Source organism: Hydra vulgaris, chromosome 03 (genome assembly GCF_038396675.1).
Source record: "Hydra vulgaris chromosome 03, alternate assembly HydraT2T_AEP".
In the NCBI taxonomy this organism is placed as follows: domain Eukaryota; kingdom Metazoa; phylum Cnidaria; class Hydrozoa; order Anthoathecata; family Hydridae; genus Hydra; species Hydra vulgaris.
Genome location: NC_088922.1, coordinates 50,505,001 through 50,526,964, shown reverse-complemented (window position 1 = coordinate 50,526,964; position 21,964 = coordinate 50,505,001). Strand labels below are relative to the sequence as shown.

The following is a 21,964-nucleotide window of genomic DNA, read 5'->3' as shown; positions in this document are numbered from 1 at the left end:
TTTAAATTAATTCCCATGCAAATCCCACAGGCAACCCACGTGGGATTTCCCATGTGTGTAAATACCATATGGTTCCCACAAGTAACCCATGTGGGATTACCCACATGGGTTTAAGGTGACAAATTTCCATACGGATACCACATGGGAAAATCTGTCCCACATAAATCCCATCAATCCCATACGGAACCCACGCGGAACCCATGTGGGACGCGGTTTTATTTTTTTAACTGGGTTATCTAAAACATCATCCAAAGAATTTGGAGGGGAGGGTATTGGTACTCCAGGTCCATGAGGAATAGGGCGAATGGCTGACTGAATGTTAGGGTAGGAAGTATCCTTTTTGTTTTTCAAATTGAAACCTTGTACGTTGCAAGAACAAAAATAACAGTCATCACTAAGATTTTTGGGCTCCTCCAAACCATTGGTATTCCATAACGTAAGGACTGCTTTTTACCTTGAAACCATTGTCTCAGTTCTTCAACACATATTAAAATAATTTTGTGTGGAGCCCAAGACTTATCTTGATTGCCTGACTTTATACCAAATAGGCAAATCATACCTTTTTAACAAAATTGGAGATGTTTCTTTGTCGCTTTTTAATGGTATAAATACCACAAATGTAGCAGAAGCAATCTGGTGAGTTTATACATCCTCTGATAGCCATTGTTCATAAAACAACTTGTACTTTAGGCTAAGAAACAGTTTCTGTAAATCTTAAAAGGCCAAAATTCAAACTTACTAGAGTACTGAACTATTTATAAAAAATATCAAAAAAGCTAAAACTAGACAAGCAGTTTGTGAAATAACTGTACGTAATGGAATTTTTTCACTATTTTCCCCGAAATTAGCGTTGAAAATTCTATAAAAATCACTTATTAAATTTTTAACAGTTTTTATGTTGCAGACCTGTGATATCTAAACGTTTTATCATCTGATAACATGTCATTGTTATTTAATCTTTATAATATTTGAATTGCTTCAGTTTGATATTCTATAACATTTTTAAGAAGCTTAACCATGTTATAGTTTTGATTATTATATGCTGTTCTTTTTGCTGCAAGTAAAACTCGTTCAATTGAAACTGTTTTAAGGTCAACTTTGTCATCAGCTATTCGTCATTTACTTCTATTGCTTAATTCAAAAAATTCTTTTGATGAACGTCACGCTTTTTTTTTTTTGTTGTTGATAAATTGGTATATTTTTCGATTGAAAAAGCTCGACTGTCTAACCATTTTTTATACTGGTTTTCAAATCCAACATTAAATTTATGTACTTTTTTCCACTTTTCTTTATATCTAATATGCAAAACTCTTAAATTGATGTTGGATAACAGCCCACAAATGATCCTCAAAAATTTTAATTTAAAAACCACTTAATTATTATAAATTAAGAGTTATTATAATCGCAAACCACATAGTCGTAATCAAATCTTCTATAGCTTTCCACAATAGAATTACAGACTAGAATTTAGAATTATAGAATAGTATTTAGTTATAATGATACATTCAGTAATAAACAAATGTATTAAACAAGAATGCATTGCAAAAATTTGCAATGATTGAAGCATGGGGAAAAAAAACCCTCAAAAGGTTTACCCCCTAGCACAAATGCGAGGGCAATAAGTTATTAAAATATTTTAATTTATTATCTTATACTAAATTTAAATTCATCGATAGATTTCTAATTTCTTAAAATTATCTTTTATTGTTGATGTTATGACAATTCTGGATCCAACACTCATTAAAGATGCAGAAAAGAAACATTTTAAAAAGACCTTGCGTCATTTAAAAACAATTAATTCAAAAAAGGGCAAAAAGGTGCGGCTACATTTTTCACTAAATTTTTCTTGAGCAAATTTAGCATCAACAAATGCTGAGACTACCTTGTAAAGAATTGTAAATCAGTTTTCCTTATCCCTTAAAGTTTAAGTACCCTAATATTTTGCAATATTTTTTCATATTTGGGCCTTAGTTTCACGACTGCATTCAATATATTTTTTTTTAACTTAAATTATCTAAAATTAGCTTCAATGGCCTTTCAACCAATGTATTTATGCCTAAGAAAATACATAAGGGCGAATCAAACACTTCTTTAAATTTCAGACAAAAGAAATATAATATTGATACTTACATTGTTATTTATACCTCACCTTGAATATTAAACCCTATTACGAAATTTACATATACAGAAACGTGTTATTATGATTGAACAAATTCAACAGAGAGCAGTTCGCGTTTTTAATTTAAAAGATTTATCATGTAAAAACTTACTGATCAGCCTTTCTCTTTACATTAGAAATAAGAAGATCAAGAGGAGATGCGATACAACTATACAGATTTATCAATTGCTTGGATGTAATAAATTGGTATAGTGCTCCAATATTTAAAAAAAGTTACATTACAAAAGACATTTATTAAGGATATATAAACAACAATCCGAAAATTCAAACAGTAAACATAATTTTTTCATAAATAAAATAGTCATCAAATGAAATCATTTAAAAAAGTTATGAATGCAAAAAACTTAAATATATTTTAAACATTATCTTGGAGAACTTCGGAAGCAGATCCAAGCGATGACCATATTTTGTCTAACAATTCAACAACCATTGCTGCTCTTTCGTTGCATAATGATGTCCACAACGTGTATCTGCTTGGGCCACAATGGATACAGGTAAGATATAGTAACAAATCAACGCAAGTAACATCGCAGGCTACTCCCACACTTTGCTGACAACAAGATTTCCTTTATAACACAAAATGACTTTAAGATCAATTGTATTACATTAGTCACATTCAGCCAAAACTTGTTTCACTCTGTCGCTATTAATGTGGATACCAGCACGCGAGCATAACTCCATACTCTTGGTAACTCCCATGTGTGCTATTGAATTAATTTTTTTAATCTGCTGATTATCGTGCTTATAAATGATATTACATTCTTGTGTTGAAAATTTGTTTTTTATCCATTTTATTGGCACTAGTGTGAGTTCATCTGCGATATTTTTTGTTGTTGTTATCCATGTAACATTTACATTTATGACATAGTCCTCGAAAAAATTTTTCAACATTTGAAGCCTTTGTCGAATTAGCATTTTGCATTGCCCTGCATATTGTACAGGTTTGCCACGATTCAATTTAGAATTTAACCGACTGAATACACTATGAGAATCAGTTTTGGTAGAGACATCACTTGGGTTCTATTTCAATGCCATATTGAGACCTTCAATACATGCATTCAATTCAGCTACGTTGATATATATTGCATCAGACTTTAGTTGGAGCTATGTCGAATCTTCTGTTTTTTTGTCTCCTTGAATTATCATAACTCCTTTTAGTAGCAAACATGCATCACTCATACAGTTAGAGATGCATTTGGTTTGACATTCCATACGCCTTTTGCAGGATTGCAATTGATGACTCTATCCACAACTTCCTGCATCATATCATTAACGTACTTACTTGTAATAGTTTCATTCCAACCTGCTTTGTTTGTACATTTCTTTATAAAGCTGCATGTGAGTCTAAACTATCCAGCAACTGGTAGATTAGTAACCAGATTACCACATAATGAGAATATTTCCCATTTTTTTATATAAATAGCACATTTTTAATAATTGGAAACTCGCGTCCTCTCTTCAAAAACATTTCCTTTGTCGATGGATTTAATGTTACTTTCAATCCAAGTGCACGAACTGGGTTTTTGCCAAAATATTCATGTGTTTTTGCGTGAAGACCACATTTCTTCACATGTACCACCAGCTTTCTTCCATTTCCATTATTTGCTAAGGTGTCATCAATGTATCCTCTTGTTGATTTTGCAAGTACAGAACTTTGTTGGATAACATATCGTAGTATTGAGCTCACCATCACAGGTGCTAGGTTCAAATCAAAGCCCAAACCTGTAAGCGCATATCGTTAATCTTAGTTAACAACAGTTCGGTAAGGCCAATGTTGTTTATGCACATAAATTTGTAGGTATGTTCTTTTTAGATCCACCACCGAGCTGTTGCTATTTTTACTCATCAGTCTCCAATCCCTCATTGCATCTTTGATGACATCCGCATCTCTTGTAGAGGCTTTTACATAGGTGTTAAGTTCGCAATAATCAAGCACCAGTCTTATCTTCTTTTTATTATCATTAATGACGCGCATCAACGGTAGTAATTATTTAGTTTTTTCCATAATTTTATCATAACACCAACGCATCCACCAAGCACCCATTTGTTTAATTTTGTATTTAGGCAATAACTTTTTCACATCTAATTATTCCGCTCATTGTTGCAACACCCACTACACGAATCACTTTATAGTCGAATGGCAGTAACTTTTTAGTGATGATTGATTGCGAGCAACCAGTATCCACAAGCGCTGTAGCTTTTCTTCTGTTTATTATCAAGTTGATAGTAGGTAGTATTGTTTCGGGACGAGTTCTTGTAAAAATACTCAATGCAAATTTGTCCCATTTAAGTTTTCCTGATTTTTTCGACGTCTGTAGCAGCTTTTTGCAACATGTTTTGCACACCTTTTTCCTTACTGAAAAACTACGGCTTCGAAAAGTTTATTTCAACCTCTCTAAGGAGTGATTAGCGTTCACTGCAGCTGCTAAAACTTGAGCATTACATTTAAGATCATTTGAGATAAGAACTCCAAGATCTCTCTCTAAATGAGTAACTTTGATTGCAAGTGGCAGGCCATCTGATCCTGACATATAAAAGTCTCATTTTGATATCTTTTTTCACGTCCAGTAGGCATAACGAGTAACTAAGTAAGTGTGCATGACTAGTAACAAAATAACTAGATTTATTTAAAGAAGTGACGTTGTTGACGTCACCTTTTCTTGACCTCCCCTCTCCCCTCGTCAAAAATTGTCAAAAATTTCCAGACCCCCTTCCCCTATTTTGTTGCCATAATTAACGGACAGCCCCATACCACTTATAAATTATAATGATTTGTTGTATATCTTTTTAAGTGAATTAAACGCAGTGCTTTTAAAACCTTGTTACTCTCTCTCTATTCATTTATTGGGGGTTTAAATAAAAAGGAACAAATTAATGGAACCCTTTATGTTATCATTAAGTTCTTTGATATTTCAGGTATTTTTTTAAAAAATGATTAGCTTCTACTGATTTAATAACTGATCTTACGAGTTTTTATGTCTTTAACTAAAAGCGAGCAGAGCTAAATAGATAATTTATAGATAAATTTGTATTTTATTATAATTTTCAGATGATATATTAAATTTATTGTTGCTGTTGATTTATTTAACAATAACCCGTAATACAGGTCGCTTACTGCTAGTTTGAATAAAAAAGATTGTTTTTTTATTTAGAAATTTATTTATCATTCTTCATTAAATCATTTTGAAATCAGAAAATCATTGAGTTTTTCATTCATTGTTTACATATTATTACGTTATTTGCAAAGATTACATGTCTTTTTGCAGTTATTCTTGTAATATGAATCTTTTGAACACCATGTGTTTCCCAAACGACATAAATATATACCATCTTCACATGCTAAATAATAAAAAAAATGAATTAAATATCTCCATAACCAAGCATTAATACAAATTAATTTATAGTATACAATAAAAATAAAAATTTGAATTAAATTAATACAAATTAATTTATAGTATACAAATAAAAATAAAAATTTGAAAATAAAAAGCAAAAACTTCTATTAAAAAACATAAACTTAAAACAAACTTGATGGTTTTGTTGTGACAGTTGTTGACTTGCAATTGTAGTATTTATTCAGTTGATTGATATCAATTTGACTTAAGGCATTTCTTTGACCAAGTACATCACTTGGGTTTCGTAAAGACTCGATTGTTTTATACCCAGTAACACTGAATGCGTAGCTAAAATAATTTCTTATTTTAGTAAATATAAATTAAAATCATATTTATTATATATATATATAACTTGAATAACGTTTTTTTTTTTGGTAAATGATAGATTTCTGGCCCAAACTAAACCCTCAGTCGATGTAGCGGCACTGTTATTATAAAATTATAAAAAGTCACAATTTTGCATTGATTAATAAAAATGAATTTCTCAACAAAAAAAAATACTAAAAAATGAAATTTTAAACAAAAAAATGAATGCTATATAATTGGCAAAGGCTTATCAAAAAATATTATTTAAAAATGCATAGTTTTCTCACAAAATAAAATATATCAGTTAAAGTTCGAGAACGAACGAAAAAAACGTTATGGCAACCATAAACATTCTTTTAAAATTAAAAATACTTAAAAGAGAATTAGCTGTCAAAATATTTACGGAAACTAAAAGAAAAAAAATATTATTTTAAATTAAACTGATCTGCTCGAAAAACTGGTCTATTCTAAAAACTGTTTTCGTATAATAACATTTCAAAAAATTGTATGCTTTGTTTATATCAAAAATTTGAAATTATTACTGATTTGGATCAAGAAAATTTACTAAACAAAATATCTGAATTAATTTCTAAATGCAAACACGAAAATAAGTAACTTTTAAAAAGTTATGAAAACAAATGACCTAATTAAAATTATTCTAATGAGTTCTTTCATAAGTAATTTTTAAATTTAATGTATTTTTAAAATCATTAAATGTAATTTTTTAATTTAATGTAGTAACGCAATGTTGCAAAATAACTAGAGTTATTATATAATTTATCATAAATTATATAAATTATTCATAATAATTCCCAACTTCCATGTATGTATTGTTTTTGTTGTATCACGTTAAGACACCAAGTCTCTTATTCGTTTAAGAGTCATCAATATAATGCAAATTATATAGTGTTAGATTATTTGAAAAAAGTTTCATGCCTTTCGGAAATCATCAGCCATATTTATTCTTTAAATCAAGAAAAAACCATTAAAACTTTTTTTTAACGGTGTGATGGTACTTAAAGTCTTGCCTTTCGGCAATCGTCAGCCATATTATTCTTTAAATCAAAAAAAAATAATCTTAACGTTAATTTCGTGATTTAAAGAATAAATATGGCTGATGATTGGCGAAGGGTATGAAACTTTAAGTACCATATATATATATATATATATATATATATATATATATATATATATATATATATATATATATATATATATATATATATATATATATATATATATATATATATATAAATATTATATATATATATATATATATATATATATATATATATATATATATATATATATATATATATATATATATATATATATATATATATATATATATATATATATATATATATATATATATATGAATATTTAAATTTTTCTAAAGCTGTTTCTAATATACTTGTCGTAATGCATTATAGAACTCGTATCATAAGGTTCATCAAGAGTTAAAGCTTCTCCATATCTGTACATATCAAAGTTGTAAGCCATTCCTGAAGAAAAAAAAAGTAAGCTAAAATATATTGTTTATGAAATGCATAATAAATATATAATTTTAGTTTTTACAAAAGAATAAATATTTAAGGAGTTTTAAACACTATCAAAATATTTTCAAAATTTTTCTCCTTTTTAAATTTCTAACGTTTCTTGTTAATATAAAATCATTTTTAACTATTTACCACTCTGGATATTCTGGTAGTTCACTCTTATATATCTATCTCTGTCTCTTCTAGATTGTTCATGAAAGAATCCCAGTGCATGCATCATTTCGTGAATTGCAATTCCCTTGTACCCGCATCCTTGTCCTAGAGATATATCTTGTCTACCACCTTGTCTTCCAATCATTGAGTAGCAACTAAATGATGTCAAAATTTATACAAATTGTAAAATTGTTGAATAAAACCAATAATAAAGATGCAATAGTTTTTTTATTATTTTGTTATTTATGCTATATAAATTGAAAATTTTTATTGTTGTTTTTGTTAACATTAATGGTTTCATTAACGCTAATGGTTTTCCGAAAGTTTCAAAAACCATTCATTCCTTTTTGTTGGATATAAAAATAAAAATAAAAAGTAACAGCCTGAATCTAGGAGATTATAAAGGATAAAGTTTTACAATTTTAGGCAAAGAGCCGAGAGACATCAGCCTATCAAAGAGTTCCAGTCAGTCTAAGAACTTTGATGGTAGGGTAAACCAGGTGTTAAAGAAAGACAAGATTGAAAGAAGGTTTAGTGAGATCATAGCATAATTTGAATCACTGATAACTAAGAGAAACTGAACACAAGTTAGGTGAAATGATCAACAAAGTCATTAAGTGCAACAATATTGGCTGAGTAATAACGAGAAAGGGGTTACTCAATTTAATTGGTCAACTTAATCAACTTCAAGTTTAATTAACTTTAAAAATAGATAGAAGAAGAAAAATAAAGAACAAAAAGAAATTGAGTAATTTGGTGCCAAATAAAATATATAAAAGAACATGTTTTTAGTTTCATGAAATATATTTAGTCATGAAACAAGCTTCTAAAACTATTCTACTATATATTTCTTTTAGTAAAACAAAATTTTCAAAAATTAGTAAACGTTTTCTCCCGTGTATTAAACACCTAAGATTATGAGTATAAAATTAAAAATTTTTACTTTAAAACCCTTTTAACAATATAATTACATATCAATTATAAATTTTATCAACTCAAACCTTTGAACGATAAAAATTCAATTTTTTTCAATTTAAATTACAGAAAAATATTTAGTATTGTAAAAATATTAAAAAGTTTTACTATATTTTATTTTTATTCAAAAAAACAATTAAAACCACTACTTTTTTAGGACTTTAAACGAGGTAATTTCAATGAAAATCACTGGGCAATTTGAGCATGCTCATATTACACAAAAATTGCATCTTTAAATTAAGTCAAAACTAAATAGTTCTATGCATTACAAGCCAAAAAGGATTGGATATTTAGCTAACATATTTTTTTTTATGAAAAAATTGATTTCATTATTTTAGCACCAAAATTTCGCGCCACAGACTTATTTATGCGTGATGATATTATTTTAAAAAAGCAAAAAATTTAACAGCGTTTTAATTAGATGATACCCGCTAATTACTTCATATAGATTTACGCTAATTGCACTGATTTCTGTAATCACCACATAAAGTCGATACATCTAAGAAATCTTTAAGTATGCTCATATTACCAAGGTGCTCATATTACCTTAATCTACCCTATATATATTTTACAAATTTATTTTTTGAGAGAATTGCTTTGTTTTTTTATTTTTACTCCGTTATTTTTAAGTCAAAAAAAGTATAAATAATTTATATATAAATAATATATATATAATATAAAAAAATGAATTACAACTTTATATAACAAAAAATGGGTATTAGCTATTTTAGTTTGTTGAGTCAAAACTGTTTGTGTTTGTTGAGTAGTGTTTTGTTGAGTAGTGTTTTGTTGAGTAGTGTTTGTTGAGGAGTGTTTGTTGAGTAGTGTTTTGTTGAGTAGTGTTTTGTTGAGTAGTGTTTGTTGAGGAGTGTTTGTTGAGTAGTGTTTTGTTGAGTAGTGTTTTGATGAGTAGTGTTTTGTTGAGTAGTGTTTGTTGAGGAGTGTTTGTTGAGTAGTGTTTTGTTGAGTAGTGTTTTGTTGAGTAGTGTTTGTTGAGGAGTGTTTGTTGAGTAGTGTTTTGTTGAGTAGTGTTTTGTTGAGTAGTGTTTGTTGAGGAGTGTTTGTTGAGTAGTGTTTTGTTGAGTAGTGTTTTGTTGAGTAGTGTTTTGTTGAGTAGTGTTTTGTTGAGTAGTGTTTTGTTGAGTAGTGTTTGTTGAGGAGTGTTTGTTGAGTAGTGTTTTGTTGAGTAGTGTTTTGAGTATAAAAATCTTTCAATTTAAAATTTTGTAAAATAAAAAATAATGTTTTACTGTTAGCTATTAAAAGTTCGAATTTTTTTCTTTTCTATTTTTAAACGTATTTTTATTTACTGAATCAATTGCATCTTGTGATAGTTTCAATCGTCTACTACACTATTTACTAATATCTAAAACTTTTTGAAAAATATTGTCGATAAAGTCTTTAATCATAAAGATCTCTGGAAATATTGTTATAAAAACTTAAAGGCAATTCAAATTTAACATAATCAGTTGAATTTGATGTTTTTAACATTCCGATCAAATACCTCTTCTTTTTTACAGGATATTGTGTAACACGTTATAACATGTTTAGATTGATATTTCAAATAATAAAAACTATTGGAATGTGCTAAGTATTTATTATTTTTAAATTTATTACAAATAAATTGACCGTAACTGTAACTAAACCTGCGCCTTGTTTTTAACACTTTTTGCTTTTTGAGGAAACCTTGCCTAGAAATACTTTGATACATGGCCATGTTGCGAATACCTCCTTCAATCTTTGGTTCACGTTTATCAATTTATTTAGTTTTCAATTTCATCTTTAATTTTTGTTTATCATTGTTTGCTTTTGCGTCTATGTTTTTGTTTATATCAGATGTTAAAGTTAAATTACAAATAGCAGGTTATTTAATAGCAATAAACATCTTTAGTGTGATATCTTATCAGGAGAATAGAACAATTATTTTTTTCTTCAAGGTCTATAGTGCTCAACAAGATTAATAAAGTACTAAAAGTTATTCTTGTACTTCTTGTAGAATATTTTTAATTTCAATTTTAGAAAATTAATAGCCTTATATCCTTGAATCCATATCCTTGATATGCTATCAGTTCTGCATTTTGTAAGTTGACATGGAGCTTTAACTGTTTTAAGTACTCAAACACTTCCAAATCAAAAATAAAAAACGTTTCACTGTTTATTGTCTCTGTCTGAAAATGTGGCGGAAAATGTTTCAGCGTTGTTTTAAGCCAAAAAGTATTTGATCTAAAAAAAATGTATTTTGAACGTTCAAAAGACGTCTTTTTTGATCAAATACAGGCTGAGTTAAATTAAGAAACATCTGCAGTTCCAGTGATGTATTTTGCAGGTAGCATCTACTGTACTTAAAACTTAATGTATTACATTAAATTTTTTTTCTTGAACCACCTTTAACTATGACTCATTTGAATTTATAAAAGTAAGTTTGCAAAAACATAACTGCTATTAAAGTTTTCTTGATCTATTTTAGATACGTAGATACGTCTAGCAAAATATCATCATATTTTATGTATCAAGTATCTTCATATTCTGGAAAAGCAAGTGTATAACATGTTATTGTGAAGAAACTGAATTTCAGCGTGCAACAACTAGAAGACTGAAATTCAATTCAGTTATATACTGTACAATTGAGTTTATTAAAACAATCCATCACATTCGATCTAAACTTTCTTGTTAAAAAACTTTATTTAATATTTTATGAAGCTTCAAAAAGTGGGGGTTCAAAGCAATACGAGTTCTCTCCACAACTTGTGCTTTTAAATGTTAATTCCTTGTTATTGCAACACCTTTAATATCATTTATAAAAAAAGGGAGACAAAGGGTATGTTGGATTTATGCTCCAAATTTTAATAATATATGTTCTAATTTTTTTCGTCATTCGAATTTATCCATTCAACTTTGATTGAAAAAATCCTCGTAAGAAATTATTTCATACTTTTCTGTTTATAATCGAGTTGAAGGCCAAATGCACTCTTCGTCCATAAACATTTCTTTATAACCACATACTGCTTGGACATTAAGGAAATAATATAGCTTATAACAGATTATTATTAAAGTTCTTGTTTATAACAAACATTGTTTTGAAAGTTTCTACCAGACCTGATATTGGCACATAAGTATTATCTATACACGCAAATGTTAGAATCATACCATACTTGAATTCAAACTCATTGATCTTTTATCTCATTTTTGTTTCCTGTTTTCGGTAGATAAATATAGAATGGTCCATGGCAATAAAATATGCATATTTATTTTATAATAGGTTGTATAGATAGTAGACTAATCGTAAACTTTTTTTCTATATCTAATGCTCTATAATTAGGGGATGTTTTGTCTCAAATTTCTCAAACAGTAAGAAAATTTCTTTTCTCATTTCAAAATAAGACAAATCATCAATAGATGTTTTGTAGGGTTTAAGTTGTTTAACGAAACTATAATTACGCTTTCAACAATCTAAGACTTTTTACTTAGTAACTATCTGGAGAATTATGCATTATTATGTTTTCTATTCTATTTTATTTATATTTTTTTAATCCGCATAATTTTTGTATGAGGTTGTTGACTATAAGCAGAACACCATAATCAACTTTTAACTTTGTAAAACTTTTCTTTTTTGAGATGTGTGGCTGAATAGTACCGCAAAATTTTGATTGTCACAAATTTTTATTGTTGCAAATTTGATTGTCGAAAATGTAAAAAAGAAATAGTGTCGCAAGTTGTCGCATTATTGATTATCGAAAAACAGAATAAGGAATAATGTCGCAAAGAAGTTTAATGAATAGTGTTGCAAATGAAATTTTTAGTGTTTAAATAAATACTGTCTTCTTTCGAAAATACTCGAAAATAAGAAGACAGTGATAAAGAAAAAGAGACCGATAAGCAAGAAGAGGAAGACGACGAAGAAAGAGCTTATTTTAGTGAATTAATACAAGACTTTAAAAACATTGATGTTGATTTGCTTGACTACTTTTATGATTAATATTATTAAAATAAAATTTGCAAACTAAGTTTTAGAAAACCTCAATCAAGATTTCCAATTACTATCTCAGATACTACAATTACTAATTCAAATTTTCAATACTAACCACGTATTTTTATTGTTAGGCCTGCGCATAGTTAACATTCAAAGATTAAGTTATTTTAATCTGTGCTTGCAATCATCAAGCTAATGAAGTAAAAAGATCCCAACCTAATATTGATATAAAAGATGTCGGCAAGACATCAGGCCAACATGTGTTATCTAGGACACCTCTGGTCTTAGATAACACATGGATAGAAACAACAACCACCTTTTGTATACAAAATTTACAAATTCAATACACAAACACACCCTAACACATAAACACATATAAATTTAGTAAATATTTACTTACCCTCCACCTTTTATGAAATTAACATATGAAGGCTCATTGGTTCTTGGAACAAATCTAATGCACGTTTTTTGCTTATACTCATTAATCGCTTCAGCAATAGCATAACGATCTTGTTGAGCTAAAAAATTATATTCATAAAAAACTTATTTATTTTTTAACCCTTCAATAAAACTGTTATTGTTAAATGTAAATATAAAATTTACTCATCATATTTGTAATCACGTAAGGAACAATTGCGTTAGGCCATGCTCCGTTTTGAATTGCGTCAAACGGGCTTTCTTCACTTTCATTTCTTTTCATCCGGTTAATTCGTGCCATTAGTTTCGGGGTTTTTACTATATCTGCTTCAAATAGTTCGACAGCTAAAAAGAAGTACACTTTGTTATGCTGTTTATTCTATACTGTACTATACCAAAATCAACTGTATATTTTTAATATACTCTACAATCTAATTAGGGTTAAGGTTGTACCAATATTTGATAATAAATTATTAAAAGTAGTTTTTTAACCTTTCTTAAATGAAATACTTTTGTCTAAGTAACTTGCCCTTTTTTTATATTACCTGTTATATATTTTATTACATAAATGCTCACAAACGCTAAAAATTGTTGTCAAATGTTGTTAGATCGATTATTATTATTGTTGATGATTTAAGTATTATAGTTGTTCTTTGAATGATACATCTGCATTTAAATTTAAAAGCTTACAGTATTAAAGAAAACACAATAAGAAATGCGAAATATTACCTATTTTTTCAAAACTTTCAGGATACATAATAAAATGTGTAATTAGCAAAACTATGAATTTTAAAGAAATTTTTATTTAAAGATACTAAGTATTGTAAAGTAATGGAAACACTTATTAACAAGGGAGAACAAAAGTCTTTTTTTAGACTAACACAGCGCGACATAATGATAGGATACCCCAAAAGGATTTGTAGAACTCTACTATACATTTATATTTAAAAACTAATTTTCATTTTAAATGAAAGCAAAGGGTTTACAACATTTTAACAAATTTATTTTTAACGTAACTCGCATTTTATAAAAAAAACAACCGTTTTTTCAGTGCGACAATTTTACAAAAAACGTTTTATTTGCAAACCGCAGTTGTGGGCAATTAAGAATATTTATTTGATGTAAACACCGCAGACGATTATTTAACAGTAAACTTTTGTGAACTGTCAAAAATTTAGTTTAGGTTTTTTTTTATTAAGTATACAATAACAAATTAATTAATAATGGGTTGTGCTGCACCGTTGAGTCCAGATGAGAAAAAAGTGCTCTCTAACTTATCGAAAATGGGTCCGTTACTTACATGGCTAGAGCTATTGGACACACCCGAAGTGTGATTAAAAACAACGTTAATAGTCCTCATATGTATAGAATAAAAAAAAGTCCCGGACGTCCATCAAAAATAAGTGAAAGTGATAAGGCAAAAATTGTTGAGAAAAATTTCAAATTTTTCATTAACTCCACGTTAAATTAATGCAGAAGCAGGTTTGATTGCTAATTTACATACAGTTCAGTGGGTTATTTATAATGCTTTTCACCTTTCGTGCAAAATACTTCAGTGAAAACCACCTTTGACAATAAATCACATAAACATTCGAATAACTTTTGTAAAGAACCACGTGACATGGAAAGAAGAGCGGCAACAAGTAGTATTTTCTGACAAAAGACGATTTTGTCTTGATGGGTCGGATAGATGGAATTATTATTTTCACGATTTGCGTAAAAATCAGAAACACAGCAACAACGTCAAATGGGTGGTGTTGGTGTAATGATTTGGTGTGTGATTGGGTATCATGATAAATCAAAAATTCATTTTATTGACGGAAAAATGAAGGCTAAGGACTATCTTTTAATTGTTCAAGAATTTTTAAGTCGTGAAGCATCTGCAATAGGTAGTGAAAATTTTGTTTTTTAGCAAGATAATGCTTGCGTTCATACAGATAAGATAGTAAAGGAATATTTCAAATACAGTAAACTTGAAACATTGAAGTGGTCAGCTAGATCTCCAGACCTGAGCATTATTAAGAATGCTTGTGCACACCTGTCACATATAGTGTTTAAAGGTGATAAACAATATAGTTCACTAGCTGACGTGAAATCGTCCATTGCATCTGCATGAGATACAATTGACATTTTGTACATAAAAAAGTTGTGTGATTCTTTACCTTCTAGAATGATTGAAGTGATTCAAAAAAACGGTAAAAGTACCCACTATTGATTGTTTAAAATTGAGACGACTTTTTATATAAACGAAAATTTATATGATTTTTTTTCAAAAGTGTCTTATAGTTTTGTCGCACTAAAAAAGTAGTTTTTTTTAATAATAAAATGCGAACTAATTTTAAAATAAGTTTTTTTAAATGGTGTTTAGTCTTGTTATCCTTTTGCTCTCATTTACTATAAAAATTAGTTTTTAAATATAAATGTATAGTAGAGTTTTATAAATATTTTTGGGGTGTCCTATCATTAAGTCGCGCAGTGTATAAGCTAGAGTTGTTTACCGGAAGATTTTCGTGTTGAAATCGAAAAAACACCTAATTTAAGTGGTGAATGCTAAAACTTAATTATATAATAAAATGCCTAAAAATAGCCCTTACTTGTTTTTAAATAGTATAATTTTATGTTTAGCCAGTTTCAATTGTTTTATTTTTGAGGTGCTCTGTTATATGCTCCTTTGCTTTTATTACCTCAATAACAACAAGTAAATTAAAAAAAAATTTAAACACATCCTTTTCAATAATTTTTTCTCAAATGTTTTGATTAATAAATAAAAAAAAGTAAGAGTGGGAGGGTGGTAAGGGCATTTGTTGTCCTTTGTACCATTGGCCCTGAAAAATTCTTTGATTTTCAACATCCTAACATTATTGAGACTGTACAACTGCTAATAGTTTTAAAGCTTTAGCTGTTTCGGAGAGAAGAAAAAGTCAGTTGCGAGATTTTGTAGCAAAAAAACGGGTACGTACATACAACTTTTACCCGGGTCTTTGCGCCTGGAAAAAATTTCAACATAGAAGCTCACCAGGACTATACAAGCGCTAAAAGATTCAGAGCTGTAGCTATTCTGAGAGGTTGTGATAATTTAATTGCAAGATTCAGTAAGAACTGACAACGGTCAAACAACACTTAAAGTTCAATTGAAATTTGTAATGGAACCGAATATTTTACTAAGTTTTTACATATGAGAATATAAATAGTAAACCTCCAATTCTGCTGAGCCAAAGGCAATAAACAATTGACTATGGAGTTAATCAAAGTTGGTACTTGATAAATATAAACATATATAAACACTGGCATAGAGACATGTTGCGGAGGGAGCGTTACGAATTCCCTCAAAACTAACTCAAAGTTTCAGTTTTTTCTGTTTAAATTTTAGCTGCGTTAGGCCCCCTTAATTTCTGTCTCAGCCCCTCCCCCTGCATCCTAACTTTTTTAACCTTTCTAGGTCACTATATATATATATATATATATATATATATATATATATATATATATATATATATATATATATATATATATATATATATATATATATATATATATATATATATATATATATATATATATATATATACATATATATATATATATATATATTGTAGTTATTTTAGGTGCTCCCAGAAGTCCTTACGGTCTTATCACAGAGTACCGCGGGAGAGCATTTAACAGGATGTTCACGCCTCCTACCGTACCAATGTCGCTTGTTGGGCTAGAGCTGGCGTCGAACCTAGGACCTCTGGGTTCTGAGCCAGAACTCTAACCACTGCGCCACGGCTGCTCATTATTATATATATATATATATACATATCATATATATATATATATATATATATATATATATATATATATATATATATATATATATATACATTATCATATATATCATATATATATATATACATTATCATATATATATATATATATACATTATCATATATATATATATATATATACATTATCATATATATATATATATATATATACATTATCATATATATATATATATATATATATATATATATATATATATATATATATATATATATATATATATATATATATATATATATATATATGAATTTGCGCAAGTACAACTTGAAATACGGAAGATAAAAATGCGAAATTTTCGTAAGTTTTTGTTTACGGCGAACAACTCTAGTATAAGCAATATTATTGCAACTTCTTAACATCAATTTTCTAATTTATAATAAACTTTTTAATTATAAATCAATATCTTTTATTTCCAATTTTATAAGTTTATTTATTCCTATTAATTTAGAGATAAAGGTTTTACTAATTTATTATTGCTTTGTAGTTTCTATCAATAAGAAAGTTCTTTCATCCTAATTCAAATATATTGTATTAACTCGATTAAAAAAAATTTGATATATAACTAGCATATAGCTGATAAAAACTAATGTAAAGTTATAATTATTATATAATTCAAATTAAGCTCACTAATTTAGTTATAAGTTAAATTTGTAATTTGAATTTATGTATTAGTAAAAATTAATAAAAATAAATATTAAACCCGCTATTGCTAAAAATTGTATTAAACAAACAAAAATTATAATTTTTTATGTTGTTATTAATCTTAATTTTTACGTATCCAGTTAACTAGTGTTACACAAAATATGGTTTTGTTGTTTTTATACTTTCATAAGTATTTCTATATCTTATCGGCTTAAGTTTATTTATCCATTATGTACCAATTTTAGCAACTTGTTGTATTTTTAATAAAGTTTTATCTAACAGCATTTATCACATTGGTAGTGCAGTTGAGCATTTTGTGGTTTTCTACTAGAACAATTGTTATCATTTTTTAATATCGTTTACATTTCAGTCAATTGTATTTGTCATTTTTGACAAAAAAAAATTTATGTATATTTTATTTTATATACTTATCTTATTTTATATATATATATATATATATATATATATATATATATATATATATATATATATATATATATATATATATATATATATATATATATATATATATATATATATATACAGTATCGGACAAAACGAGTGCAACCAAATGATGCTAATTTAGTTTCTTTATATAAAAGTGCTGCATTTGTTCAATTTAGAGAAATAACTATGTAACTGTTTAGAGACAAAGTTCTTCAAGTTTTATTCATCACAAAGTTCATTATTTGTACGCGAAAATTAATAAATTAATCAAAAGTATTAAAAAAAGTTGATTTCCTTCTGGACAAAACTAGTGCAACTCGACAAAATGTTGACCAAGCTGTATTTCGCTATCAATATTTCGTGGCGAATCCTTTGTTGTCGATCACTGCCTTGCATCTTCGAGGCATAGATTCGATCAGGTGATCAATGAAACTTTGTGGAATCGCTGCCCAGGCCTTTTGGATTTGTTTAAACAGCTGATCCTTATTACGAACACCTTCACGATTAATTCTGCGGTTGACGATCTCCCACAGGTTCTCGATAGGGTTGAGATCCGGAGATTGAGGCGGCCAATCCATCACCGATAGGTGGTTGTCTTAAAACTACTGCTTGACTACTTTTGCAGTGTGTTTCGGATCGTTTTCTTGCTGAAAAACCCATTTTATTGGCATATTCTATTCACCATGTGGTAACATAACATCTTTCAGGATATTTTTATTCATGAAACGATCCATTATTCCATCGTTTCGATGTATTGGACCATTAGCAGAAAAACACCCCCAGAGTAGTACATTGCCTCCACCATGCTTCACGGTCTTATGGCAGTAACGTAAATCGAGGCGTTTTCCGGCCGGTCGACGTACACGGCAAATGCCATCGCTTCCAATGATGTTGAACTTCGATTCATCACTGAACAGGACAGTTCGCCATTTCTGCACATTCCAGTCAATATGAGATGTAGCAAACAGGAGTCTTTTCTTCTGTTTTTTTAGTGAAATCAGCGGTTTCTTTGCAGGGCGTCGAGAAAACAATTCGGCTTTAACAACACGTCGTCTGATTGTTCGGTTCGATACAGGCAGCTCTAATTGCTTTTGTATCTCGACTGATGATATCCAGGGATCCTTCTTGACGGATCTGACGATCATAGAATCCTCTAAAGAAGTGGTGGAACGCAGTCTTCCACCTTTGTTATCTGCTGCCAACTTCGCCGTAGAACGATATTTGGAACATAGTCTTGATACGGTCCATTTTTTCACGCGATATTTATCACAAATACTTTTTTGTGACATTCCACTTACGTAATCGCCAATAATTTTCTTTCTTAGTTCCAATCCAAGACTGTCGGGAGCCATTTTAGCACTTGAAGTCATAAAAATAATAAAAATAAATAATCACGCTTCTCAAGGCTTACCGTGTTACATTTACCTTGTGATGATACAATAATGCTCTGTGGGACACAAAGTCTTGGTTGGATGTGGACTGTATTGATGTAATGAAATACTTGTTGTATTTCACTTCTTGTATTGATGTTCTTCGATAAAACACTTTGATAAAACTCACTTCGATAAACTGTCTTGATAATACTGACTGATTGACTTCCAAATACTGACTGAATTACATGTCGGTTTACATGTCTCTTATATAGTAAAATGAACCTGTGTGAACCTGTTCTGGAAGATTCTAGATGCTTCTTTTCGACGCTTCTGGAAGCGTCTGGATGCGTATGGATGTTTGTGAATGTTTTTGGATATTTCCGGATGCTCCTGGATGCTTCTAGATGCTTCTTCTGGAAACTTCTGGAAGCTTCTGCATGCTTCTGGAAACTTTTGGAAACTTCTGGATACTTCCTTTAATTATTAAAAAACTTCCGTGACGTTGACACGGACCAGACTTAAGAAAATGAAACAAATCAAAAAAGTTGCACTTGTTTTGTCCGCTGCAAAATGGCACTTGTCAACGAAATTCTGCCTGTGTGCTGTCACGTGTCAGCTGATTGCTCATGTCATAACTTGCTATGACTCGACTCCTGAACTGTTTGCTGTGGTAGTATAGTTCGTTTCGTTTTTAAGACATGTAAAATTAGGAACACTTTTTAGCATTGTTCGATGTTGGTTGCAAATGTTTTGTCTAATACTGTATATATAGGGCTGCCATTGTCCTGATCTTTTCGCTGGAGAACGCGATAAAAGTTTTAATTTTAATATTAGTATATATATATATATATATATATATATATATATATATATATATATATATATATATATATATATATATATATATATATATATGTATATATTCATGTATCCATATATTCATGTACTTGTCTATTTAAAATTTAATGGCTGTATAATTATGGATGATGAAACGTACATCAAATATGACTTCAAACAGGTCTCAGGTCCAAAATTTTACACTTCAATTGATTGTAGACGAGTCAGCAACAAGTTCAAATATAAATTATTTGATAAATTTGGTAAGAAACTTCTCTTGAGGCAAGCAATATATAGCTGCGGTTTGAGATCTTAAACTTTCAATACATCATTAACTTGGATGTTTACATCAAGAAATGCTTGCAAGCAACACTTTTGCCATTTTATCAAAGTCACAATGCCCGGTGTTGGTTTTAGCCTAATCTTGCTTTTTGTTATTATTCTAGAAGCCCGTAGAGTGGTACAATTTGAGAGACATTAAATTCATACCTAAAAACTTAATTCCACCAAACTGCCCACAGTTCCGTCCCGTTGAGAAATTTTGGAGAATTGGCAAAGGATATTTGCATAAGAGTGGCAAAACACTAAGTACAGCTAAAGATTTGGTTAGAGAGTAGACATTAATAGGAAAAAAAAATGCCATAGACACTGTGCAGAAGTCGATGTCGTCGATAAGCATAAATGTTCGCTTATTTATTCGAAATAATGAAAAATACACATGTATTTAACATACATTTACATATGTATTTAACATACATATATTTTCGTAACAGTGCGTGCATTATAACCAAATGCAAAATACCTTTCATTTTATAATAACATTTTTTTTTAAATATAAATAGAGTATGAAAAATATACATAAATTTTTTATCAATTAAAAAATAAATCATATAAATTTGATATAGTATTATTTATGGGTGTGGTATAAATTTGATTATGGCTTATTTGTGATGAAGGTGAACTTATATATACATAAAAATACGAGTTTATTTTATTGCTGGGGTTAAAAACTGCAGTTTTACTTTAAAGCAGCCGATAGCTTATCGCAGGGTTTAACGTAGTGATATGAATACGTCTGCAGAAAGGCAAAACAAACTCAATTGTAAATTCTTGAATTTATATGGATGTGGTTCGTATCTTATCTTAAACTGATTGCAACCATTCAGTTTTAAGTAAAAAAAATTTCTTTGCCTAATTTTGTTCCTTTTTTCTGATATTGATTTGTTGAGTTTTGAAGAACTATCAAAAAATATCCAAAGCATTGTTTGTCTTTGAAATCGTTCTTCTTTATGATGTACAACCGAAGTCGAATGTAGTCAAAACTTTCCACAAATCGATTGCAATTATTGATCTATTAATGTAATTTTTGAATATTACGTTGTATAGTGTATTTTAGTTGCATAAACAGTTATAAATTGCAAAAAATGACACCTTTTTATAATACAAGGTAAATATTGCATTAGTATATTCTTAGGGTTATGGAGTAATTTTCTTTTTATAAAATTATTATAAAATGCCCTATTATTATGCCATAAAAACCATAATTGCATATTGAACACTGTACAAGTTAATTTAATAAAATTTTTAAGTATAGGTTTTTTGTTTTTATTTTTAGAGCCAATGCGTGTGCGCGTTTATATATACACGTAATAGAAGCACGTTTCAGACGCGTTTATGTAGCCATTTTTATATGCGTCTGAAACGTATTTCTAATACGTGTTCTACTCGGTAAAATGGCTAATAGATATTTGTTAAAAATACGTATTCTGGAAAGTTTTAAATAAGCATTTAATACAAAGAAAACATCGTATTGAATAATATATAATTTCTGTAATTTATGTATTTTAAAGAATTTCGAATGCACCTACAGAGTATCAAATGTTTGA

At 28.8% G+C, this 21,964-nt stretch overlaps 1 protein-coding gene across 1 annotated transcript in view; it reads right to left on the bottom strand.

The window, feature by feature from the left end:
* Positions 1-5,360: 5,360 nt before the first annotated feature.
* Positions 5,361-21,964, bottom strand: part of LOC100206128 (hatching enzyme 1.2) — a 34,607-nt gene continuing 18,003 nt past the window's right edge. Inside the window, exons 4-9 of the mRNA XM_065793561.1 lie at positions 13,141-13,299; positions 12,938-13,055; positions 7,572-7,747; positions 7,295-7,385; positions 5,708-5,862; positions 5,361-5,518 (exon numbers count right to left, since the gene is read on the bottom strand). Coding sequence (XP_065649633.1) covers positions 5,415-5,518; positions 5,708-5,862; positions 7,295-7,385; positions 7,572-7,747; positions 12,938-13,055; positions 13,141-13,299 — 803 coding nt within the window. The 3' untranslated portion in view covers positions 5,361-5,414. The remainder of the gene's footprint in view (positions 5,519-5,707; positions 5,863-7,294; positions 7,386-7,571; positions 7,748-12,937; positions 13,056-13,140; positions 13,300-21,964) is intronic.